The 11,281-nt window shown below is 47.3% G+C and overlaps 1 protein-coding gene across 1 annotated transcript; it reads right to left on the minus strand.

Annotated features, from left to right (window-relative positions):
• Positions 1-3,684: 3,684 nt before the first annotated feature.
• ZDHHC12 (zDHHC palmitoyltransferase 12) lies at positions 3,685-10,888 on the minus strand. The gene is made up of 5 exons (XM_079962993.1): positions 10,728-10,888; positions 8,893-9,029; positions 7,809-7,895; positions 5,798-5,964; positions 3,685-4,816 (listed from the first exon to the last, which is right to left on the minus strand). Exons 1-5 carry the CDS (start codon positions 10,831-10,833, stop codon positions 4,504-4,506), a joined length of 810 nt encoding a protein of 269 aa, XP_079819119.1. The 5' UTR covers positions 10,834-10,888; the 3' UTR covers positions 3,685-4,503.
• Between the last annotated feature and the right edge of the window lie 393 nt (positions 10,889-11,281).

Here is an 11,281-nt window from a genome sequence, read left to right on the forward strand (position 1 = left end):
ACGAATATCTATCATGGCAGCGCAAAATTTGGTGACTAGATATGTGACTTCTGGGCTTTCGTCCTGTAGTGATAGGGAGATGTAGTGTTGTTCTGAACGCCCAGGGAAGCATATATAGGATGGGCTGGATAAACCTAGCTCGAATGTCTATGTCAGGCATCCCCAACCTTCGGCCTTCCAGATGTTTTGGACTACAGTTCCCATCATCCCTGACCACTTGTCCTGTTAGCTAGGGATCATGGGAGTTGTAGGCCAAAACATCTGGAGAGCTGCAGGTTAGGGATGCCTGGTCTATGTAATACTGGCAATGAAAAAGGGCCTGCTCCGTTATTGCCTTCTGCCCAGAGTCCCATGGGTATTCCCTCTCCTCAGATGGTATCTTCCTATAACAGCCTTCCTTAACTGCTGAAGGGAAGGCCTGACAACGGGTCAAGGTATAAGCCCTTCATTGTTTTGGTATTTCAAGATTAGCTATGTATGACATTTGGGAAGGCTGACTTTTGCTTTTTCCTTTTCCTTTTTTTAAAGAAGAGCTGGTTCCTAGCCCTCATGGTTCTAGGGAGAAATTAGTGTTGCCATATTTCAAACAGTGAAAATCCAGACAGAAAAGTTGTTGAGCTCGAATTTCCCTGGACATCCAAACAATTTCCGCCCAGACACTGCTGCCAACTGCGATGTTCTGGATATGTCCAGTGGATGTTAGGGGTTGAGGGGGTTTTCCCTGCACGTGTTTTTCCCTGTTTAGTGAAAGGTTCTTGTGTCTCCTGATGTTTTATCCTCACATACGCTCAGCAGCATGAATTGTAAGAAGTGCATATTTCAAAGTGGCCAACTCCACAGGCAGCTCCTTCCTGGTGCCCATGCCTACCCAACACTGATGCCTGTGCCTTCTCCTCACACCTATCTTCACAACAGCCCCATGAGACAGTTTAGACTGAGAAGCAGTGACTGGCCCAACCCAAGATCACACCCGGTAAGCTTCATGGCTGAGTGGGGGGATTGGAACGCTGGTCTCCCAGGCCCTAAAAGGTAAAGGGACCCCTGACCATTAGGTCCAGTCATGACCGACTCTGGGGTTGCGGCGCTCATCTCACTTTACTCACTGAGGGAGCTTCCGGGTCATGTGGCCAGCAGGACTAAGCCGCTTCTGGCGAACCAGAGCAGCACATGGAAATGTCATTTACCTTCCTGCCGGAGCGGTACCTATTTATCTCCTTGTACTTGGACGTGCTTTCAAACTGCTAGGTTGGCAGGAGCAGGGACCGAGCAACGGAAGCTCACCCCGTCGCGGGGATTCGAACCACCGACCTTCCGATCAGCAAGTCCTAGGCTCTGTGGTTTAACCCACAGCGCCACCCCCATCCCCTCCCAGGCCTTAGACCTCGTTTAACCCCCTACAACAATCCTGTGAGGTAGGTCAGGCTGAGAGGCAGTGACTGGCCCCCAAGGTCACCCAGTGAGCTTCGTGACTGAATGAGGAGTTGAACCTTGATCTTTCGTAGTCATAATCTGACACTGGAACTATTACACCACACTGTCTCTCTGAATGTGAATGAAGGTGGTTTAGACATACAGTCATACCTTGAGTTGAATGTGCTTCAGGTTGAGGGCTTTTGGGTTGCGCTTTGCGGCAACCCCGAAGTAACAGAGCACGTTACTTCCAGGTTTCGCCGCTAGCGCATGCGCAGACACTCAAAATGACGTCACACGCATGCACGGAAGCGGTGAAACGTGACCCGCGCACGTGCAGACATGCCATCGCGTCTTACGTTCCGTTTAGGATGCAAACGGGGCTCCGGAATGGATCCCATTAGCATCCCAAGGTACCACTGTATTTCATATCCATACAGGGCATTTGTAGGAGCTAAAGCAGAGCAAAGGATTTTGGGAAGTCTCCAGAACATACAGCTATTGCCCAAACCACTATACAACACTGCTTGTCTATGGAAAAAACGCCTTTCTGTAGGCTCTACTCAGCCTATATGGTTCTAGGACTCTGAGATAGGTTAGTCTGAGGGTGAATGAGTCACTGCTGGATTTAGTTGTAGCTTTCCTGGGAAATCCAGTATTTATTTCCCCCCATGTTGGCGGGGGCTGACAACTAGAGGTGTTGTGCAAAGCACCTGGAATGCACCAGATTGGCAAAGGTTCATGTGTTTAAGTCTGTGTGGAGTGGACGTAACCAAAATATATAATTATGGCCCACACTGAACACATTAAATAGGCCACATAAATGCTAAGATGATGGCTATGTTGGCAGTTCTTATTCTTTACTCTTGCTAATAGCAAACCCAGCTGGTGAGTGTTGATATGACTGAAACCAAGATAGGAGAAACAAAGCATCCCCCAAAGCATACTGGGAACTGTAGTTTGCGAGCGGTGTTCAGAGCTGTAATTTCCCACATGGATTAACAATCAATCCCTCTTCCCAGGGAATGGTAGCCCTGCGTAGGGAATAGGGGTCTCCTAACTATTCTCAGGTCCAAGAACAAGCTGCAGAAACTCCCAGGATGCTTTTGGGGTAGGCACAACTGTTTAAAGTGGTATGATGCCTGAAATGTATACAGTGGTACCTCTGCTTACAAACTTAATTCGTTCCGGAGGTCCGTTCTTAACCTGAGGTACCACTGCTGCGTGATTTCTGTTCTCATCCTGAAGTAAAGTACCCGAGGTAGTACTTCCAGGTTAGTGGAGTCTGTAACCCGAGGTGTTTGTAACCCGAGGTACCACTGTAGTGCAATTGGGGCCTTAATCCTCTCCATTAACTTCCCTGGGTCTACCAGCCTCTAACTTCCCTTGGCTACCAGCCTACGTTTTTTCTTCCCTCTCTGTTTCCCAAGAGATCAATTGGGATGCCCTCTTTGCCAGGACTGTGAAAACACCCTTTGCACCCACATTGGGTGGGGCTATTGATTTGGGCCACTTTGTCAAGGGCCTAACTCCTCTGGATCATCTCCACCCTCTTACCTCAGAAGGGCAGAGGTTCAAAGACTTAACTTTGTCTCCAGGCACCTGCTAGAGCTCAGATTCATTCTCACTGGGTCAGAATAGTTTTGTTCCTTTTAAGGAATGTTGTGATAATGATGTAACTTTTGAATGTGGAACCAGAGTATGGAGATTCTTTCTGGAATTTAAATCTGTTATTTATTCATGACCATGAGGACTGGGATCTTTTTTCTTTCTTTTTTAAGCAGAGGTTGGTTGGTCATATGTCATGTATGATCTAGTTGAGATTCCTGCATTGCAGGGGGTTGGATTAGATGACCCTTGAGGTCCCTTTCAATGCTACAATTATATGATTCTATGTTCCATGGCAGAGCATCTTACAGTTGGACTGGGAATGTCCCCTGCCTGAAACCCTGGAGAGCTGCTGCCAGTCAGTGTAGACAATACAGAGCGGGGGATGAATTGTCTGGACTCAATAATTAGGCAGCTTTCTTTTTTCCTTGAGAAAAGTTGAGAAAAATTCAACCCACCATGACATGCACGAGATTCAGGCCCTAAAAGGGCCAAAATCAAATAGAAAGCCACAGTTTAAGAACTCTCAAATTAATCTTCAGGTGAGAGATAAATTTAGGCTTGTTCTTTTAAAAAGCAACCTGTCTGGAAACTGAGGTAGAAATATTAGGAAGACAGTTTTTTGGGGAAAGTTGCATTGGAGGTGGGGAGACCAGAAGCAAGAACCAAGGTTTAAGATTTTAATAATGTTAAATTTTATTGGATTACAAAAACAGAATGTAGAAATGGAGCGTGTAAAAATTGTCCCTCCTATTGAAGAAGCAGAAACAGGTTTAAACTCCTCTCCTGAGGAGAGGCTCCCAAGAGGACCTCAAGAATTATTAAACAAAGCTTTAGTCCCTGAGACCTACTTCTTGAAGGCACGCCATGAAATGCTAGAGGAATACTGGGAACATAGCTCTTTGTTTTAAAAAAGAGTGAGCCCAGCCTTGACAGAAGGCACACCTTGCCCCACCCCAAACAAAACTCCAAGTAGGTCTTCAATATATGGCCTCCTCCTCTTGGTCCATCCATGGTGGCTGGGGCCCATTGGGTCAGAAGGCAGGGAAGCCATGATAAGTGCAACCAAAGCCAAGGACAGGCAGGGCTACTCCTTGCTGGGGTTTAAGGAAGGCATGTGGGGGGCAGACTGAGGCTGGTTGGGCAGCATCCCACTCTCCCCAATGGACCAGGCTTCCTAGCTCCCCTGCCCATCTCTCTCCCCAAAAAGCAGTTTGAGCAGCAAGGTCTGAAAGCAGGGTCTGTGGGGTTCACTTTCTCAAAGGACACACCTCAGAACAGCTCACTCTGTTGGCATTTGGGGAAAGGCCATTTTTTTTTTTACATATTTTGCTGAAATATGTAGGAAAGCTACTGGCAAAAGTGAGCCTCTCCCCCTCAGTTCCATAGCTGCTGGGAGAATACACAAACATCTGCTTCCACCCGGCTAACAGCTTTTCTCTCTCTCTCTTAGTCCTGGGTTGGGTGCTGTCACCCAGCCCACGATCACACGGTGTGGCCTCCCACTTCGGCGTACAGGGTTTCCCAGGCGATGAGGCGGCAGGCGCAGAAGAACTGCCAGAGGTTGAGGAAGATTCCTCGGTCGAAGGGGTTTTCCACTTCACAATCTCTCAGGTAGGAGATGCGGTGACGGGACATGAACTCCCAGGTGGTGGTGTTGTGGGAGGCAAGGTAAAGGTGGCAGCCCAGGAGCAGAGTCATCACCACAGTGAAAATGGCAACCACGAGGAAGGAGAGAAGGAGGAGCAGGTTATACTGAAACCATGCCCATGAGGGATGCTCAAAATCAAGCCCAGACCTTTTTTTTTTTTAGTGGTGGAGGGAAAAAAAAAGAACATCAGAGTTATTGCAAGATTCACAAAATTATAAAACCAAAGCTTTCGTGGGTGAAATTGTCTTAACCTTGGAATAACCTTTAGAAAGTGCCTCAGAGTTATTAAAGGAGGTAACTGATTTTGGAAAATTGGCGGGTTTCAAATAAATAAAGACAGAACCAAAATGTTAGTTAAGAACATGGATAATCAAGCCAAAAAGAAATTAGGGGAAATTACCAGCTGGAAAATTGAGGGGGAAAGAGAAGTACTTAGAAGTGTGGCTATTGGTAACCAATCATAACATCTATAAAGATAATTATGTGAAGACTTGGAAGGAAATTTAAAAGGACTTAGATATACAGGGCAGAATGCAATTATCATTAATGGGGAGAATATTGGTGATAAAAATGAATATTCTCCCAAAAATGTTATTTCTGTTCCAACCCATCCCAATACACCTCTGACATTCAAGACAATCAAGGGAGAATTCTCAGTCCTATGAGCGGGTGGAGCAGGGCAGCAAGGGTGTGTGTCTTGAGGAAAGGGGTGTGCCCTGGGTCAGTTAACGTTGTGTGAGGTTCCCATGAATGGATGGATGGATGGATGGATGGATGGATGGATGGATGACTATTCTTTCATCCCTGGTGACGAGAAAGGAAATTACGACTAAACATCAGGAAGAGCTTTCTGATGGTAAGAGCTGTTTGACAGTGGAAAGGACTCCCTCCGGAGATGGTGGGCTCTCCCTTATTGGAGCGTTTTATGCATAGGTTGGATGGCCATCTGCCAGAGACGCTTTAGTTGAGATTCCTGCACTGCAGGGGGGTGGACTAGATGACCCTCAGGATCCTTTCCAACTTTACGGTTCTATGATTCTATGGTTCTATGGCTGTTACACACACACACATACACACACCAATAAAAAAAATTTATGTCTGGGGGTCTCCCGCCATAAGCTTTCTTACCAGGCCACTGGCAGCGCCCACAAGAGAACCACAAGCTGAACAGCCAAATAGGCGACGAAGAATGGGTGATTCCTCTCCCCAACGCAGTTGTAAATCCAGGGGCAATGGTGGTCATAGCGCCGGACGCAGTGCCGGCACGCCTGGCAGTGCCTGGCCCTCATTGGCTGCTGTGAGATAGAAAATAACAGGATGTGTTTTTGTGCTTCCTTACATTTTCATCTCCAGGTGGGTCTGGGAAAGAGACACCCCACACCCACCCCACCTGAAACCCAGGAGGCAGCTGCTGCTGGCCAGTGTTGACAATACTGAGCTAGATGGGTCAAGGGTCTAATTCTGTATAAGGCATTGCTTCCTAGGTCCCTTTTTAATGCACCCCATTAATCTGAACAATGAGGGCTAGGATCTTACTATATATTTAGGGGAGCAGGGTCATAGCTCAGTGCTGGACCATATGCTTTGCATGTAGAAGATCCCCATTGGTTCTATCCCCAATGGCATCTCTAGGTAAAGCTAAGGAAGTCCCCTGCCTGAAACTGTGGAGAACCATGGACAGTGAACACAAGACTGAACTATGGTCAGTCTTCAAGAGAAGGCAGCTCTCTATATCCCTATGTAAGCCACCCTTTATTTCAGAACCATTGGGACTGGGATATTGGTTCATATTTAGGGAAAGAGACACAGCTCAGCGGCAGAGCATGCAGAAGGTCCCAGGTTCAATCCCCAGCGTTATACATAGGGCTGCCTCTGAAGGTGGTTCACAAACTTCAGCTGGTGCAGAAGTTTGCTCACCAGCAAGATGGTGTGAGCATATTACACCAATCATGGCTCAACTGCACTGGCTGCTAATTAGTTTCCCAGCCCAATTCAGTGTGCTGGTTTTGACTTAAATGTCTCAGGGCCACAATATGTCAAGGACCACCTCTCTCCATACCCAGACCCTGAGATCATCCTCTGAGGCCCTTCTTTGTGTGCCTCCTCCACGAGAGGTCCAGAGGATGGCAACACACGAACAGGTCTTTTTCAGTGCAGGTTCCTTGCTTGCAGAATGCTCTCCCCAGGGAAGCTCGTCTGGTGCCTTCATTACATATTCTTGGACACCAGGTGAATATGTTTCTCTTTAACCAGGCTTGGCTGATTAACATCTAATATCTGTTTTGAATGTGTTGAGGGGCTTTTGGTTTGTGGGGGGTTTTTTTGTTCATGTTTTTATCATGTATTTTGTGTTTTTATATTGCATTTCTATGTTGTTAACTACCCTGATATATCTAATTTAAATAAATCATCATCTCCAGGTAGGGGCTTGGGAAAGACCACTTGGCTTGAAACCTTGAAGTGCTGCTGGTGGTGTGTCAATAGTACTGAGCTTAGCTGGGCTGAGGGTCTGGCATAGGATCAGGAAATTTCCTCCAAATAAGGCCTTAGCAGACAGAGATGGATGCAATGTGCAATGATTAATGGTGGGAGGTCTTCAGAGGTTCCTTTCAGCAGCAGCTGGGGGGCAACCTTAAAAGAGAGATCTGGGACTGACTGGAACAGGGATACACCCATTTATTTAACTGTTGACGACATCTAACCCAAGGGAATTATAATTGCGCATTATTTCACTAAAAGGCACCAGCTGGTCAAAAATTAAGATTAAAAGAAGAGGATTATTTATTGTTAATATTGGACTAAATAGAACTCAAAATACTAACTGTGAGAAATGTGGGAGAGCGGGAGGGAGTAGGCTGGAAGTACTGTTTTTTTTCTATTGAGCTGAGTGGAGTGTCCTTGACAAAGTACTGATAAGGGTAAAAATAACACTCCCGACTGTGAGAAAGGATCTTTCATTATGGAATAAAATTCTACAGAGGAAGCCAGGAAACAGGGAGAGAATCAGCCCTCTCTGTTTAATTCAGAAATGGCAGAAGGAATTTTTTTAATTTCAAAACAAACCAGCCAGGCCACAATGGAAGAGTTTGTATGATTGGCTTTTAGATTTGAAAAAGACTATTTTTCAAGGAATATCTACCTTCAGCAAGCAGTAGCCACAGCGCCGGAGCCGGAGGTTTAGAGCTTCCTGGGAGTTCATTGCTTCCTTCTCATCACTTACAGGTTCCTACCAGAAACAAAAAAATAAAAAAGAGTCCAGATGAAGGAAAAGGGAAAAAAGAAAATAAGCATTTAGGGATTGGAATAGAGGAGTGTCTAAAGCAGCGGTTCTCAACCTGTGGGTCCCCAGATGTTGTTGGACCACAACTCCCATCATCCCTGAGCTTTGGCCTTGCTAGTTAGGGGTGATGGGAGTTGTAGTTCAACAACATGTGGGGACCCACAGGTTGAGAAAGGCTGGTCTAAAGCATTTAATGTGATACACACTCCATATTTAAAGCCCATGGCTTCCCCCAAAGGATTCTGGTTTACCCCACAGAAAGTTATGATTCCTAGCACCTTTAACAAATGACTGTAACCAGGAGTCTTGAAGAGAAGACATGTGTATCCAATGGCATTTCTTGCTAGGGTTGGGATAGGACCCCCCTGCCTAAAACCCTGGAGAGCCACTGCTGCCAATCAGTGTACACAATGATGAGCTAGGTGACTCCGTTTATGGCAGCTTCCTGCATTCCTATTTAATTCCACTCTTTATTCTGGACAATGAGGGCTAGAATCTTACTTCATTCTTAGGGCACAGGGTTGTAGCTCCATTGTAGACCTCAAGCTTTGCCCACAGAAGGTTCTAGATTCCATCCCCAACAGCTCTCTAGGCTGGGCTGAGGGCGGGGGAGAACTCTGCCTGAAACCCTGCAGAGAGCTGCTGCCAGTCAGTACAGTGGTACCTCGGGTTACAGACACTTCAGGTTACAGACGCGTCAGGTTACGGACTCCGCTAACCTGGAAGTAGTACCTCTGGTTAAGAACTTTACCTCAGGATGAGAACAGAAATCACGTGGCAGCAGCGGGAGGCCCCATTAGCTAAAGTGGTACCTCAGGTTAAGAACAGTTTCAGGTTAAGAACGGACCTCCAGAACGAATCAAGTTCTTAACCCGAGGTACCACTGTACTGAGACAGATGGGCTAATGGAGTGACTCAGTCGAACACCATTCCCATGACATACCTTCTCCTCTTCATCATGCTCAACGTATCCTGGGTCCATGAGAGAGACAACAAAGTACAGTGACATGGAGCAGAGAACCAGTGCGAGGAACAAGAGGGGCTGGAGGAGGTCTCCCTGCTCTTCTTGCCTTTGCAGGTCTGAAAAATAAGGGAAATTATCACGGGGAAAATGTACTGTACATGATTCTGTTTTGGGAGCTCTGACCATAAATAACCCAGCATCTCCTGGGAATGAGTTCCCAGAGATGCAAGGCATCCACTCCTATTGGAAGTGTCCCAGTTGGCCAGCCCTGCACCTCCTGGACCACTGTTCAGCCTCCACTATCCAAGGTAAGGCAGGTAGCAGCTGCAGAAAGAGAGACAAACAGAGCCTTGCTATGGGGGCTCCCCACCTCCAACATGATTGTCCTTTGTAAAGGTAAAGGAACCCCTGACCATTAGGTCCAGTCGCGGACGACTCTGGGGTTGTGGTGCTCATCTCGCTTTACTGGCTGAGGGAGCAGGCGTATAGCTTCCGGGTCATGTGGCCAGCAGGACTAAGCCGCTTCTGGCGAACCAGAGCAGCGCACGGAAATGCCGTTTACCTTCCCGCCAGAGTGGTACCTATTTATCTACTTGCACTTTGAAGTGCTTTCGAACTACTAGGTTGGCAGGAGCAGGGACCAAGCAACGGGAACTCACCCCGTCGCGGGGATTCGAACCACCGACCTTCTGATAGGCAAGTCCTAGGCTCTGTGGTTTAGACCACAGCGCCACCCGCATCCATGATCGTCCTTTGAGTGCCAGGCAAATACTTATATTGGGGGGACAGGACATTCCCATGTTTTCATCATTGCTGTAAAATCTATCCATCTGTGCATTTCATATCCCCCTTTTTTGTCTTTTGGTAAAGTAAACAAATAGAGGAGGAAGAGGAAAACCTGTATTACCTCTGACCACGTGCAAAGTGCTCCCCCCTTAACCCCACTGCCCTCAGTCACAACCCAACCCACACACTATCTTGCAACTCCAGCTCTCTGCATTAAGTCCCCTCATGTATATTTATTTCGGAATAAAGAAAACCAACTGCAGCCTGGGCATGTAAGGAGAAAAAGAAATTGTACCCTCTTTTAGGTTCTTACGTCTTTAAATTTGTTATATTTATAGCCCCCTCTATTCCTTCCTCTTGGGAATGTAGGGCAGGGGCAGATGGTTCCCCCACACCCACCCCTTCACGCTCCCAATAACTCTGTAGAGTAGGGTGGCCCAAATTTTAATATCGTGGGCCACAAAAGTGCTTCGACACAGAACCCACAAGCCCCACACTGCCTTGTTGCGTGCTGGGGGGCAGGCAGGACAAAATTTGACGCTCCTGCCCAGCTCTATCACTGTGGGGAAGCTCGGGGGGGGGAGGGAGGGTTATAAAATTTTGCAGAGAGCTGTCAAAAAAGTCGTTGAGGGTTGGACCACCCTGGGCTAGACTAAGGCCACTCAGCATGTTACACAGAAAGGTGCCTTCATACAGAGTCAGCTTAGTATTGTCTGCACTGACAGGCAGCAGCTGCTCTCCAGGTTTCAGGCAAAGGAGATTCCCAGCTCTGGAAATGCTCCACCACTGAACTTACAAACCTTCCGCAATTACCCATGGTTTTATTTTATTTAAAAAATAATAAATTAATTAAGGTTTATAGAGAAAAATACACAACTTAATATCTTCCCCCGTTTTGAAACCAAACCAAGATTTTTTGGGGTGCCAGAATCCTTCCTCTGTAGCCTGAGTGCAGATCTGAACCCTAGAGGTCCTGATCCTACCGCCCCACTTTTGGGGAGAGGGAGGAGAGGGAGAGGCTGCCTCACCTGTAGGGTAGAGGAAGAGCCCGAGCAGGACACCGCAGGTGAGCCCCACGTACACTGCCCGGACCATGAAACCCCCGCTGCCCCGCGCCCCTCTCCACGCCATCATCGCTGCCTGCCGGGAGCAACGGAGCTCCGCAACCAAGCCGGCCACAAAGTTGCGGAAAGAGGCGGAAAGAGACTGCGAGAAGCGGGCGGGGCGTGTGTCATGGAAGAAGCGTGGCGATTGGCTAGCGTCAGAGGCGGAATGTAGCGAGTTGGATCCGAAGTCTGGAAGGGAGGGGCGGGGCGGACTTCGATGAGGCAGGGAAGGGCTGCCGAGGAGCTTTGTGGCATCTTATCAGTCGTTTTTGATTAATGATTTAAATAACAGTAGCAATGAAGTACTCTGATTATCGTTAGAACCATAGAACTGTAGAGTTGCAAGGGACCCCAGGGATCATCTAGTCCAACCCCCTGCGATGCAGAAATTAAAATAATAATAATAATAATATATCATGGACAGGAGCCCCTTCATCAAATGCAGACGTCATCATTAATATATGACAGAGGTGCAT

The sequence above is a fragment of the Podarcis cretensis genome (genome assembly GCF_951804945.1).
Source record: "Podarcis cretensis genome assembly, chromosome: Z".
Lineage (NCBI taxonomy): Eukaryota > Metazoa > Chordata > Lepidosauria > Squamata > Lacertidae > Podarcis > Podarcis cretensis.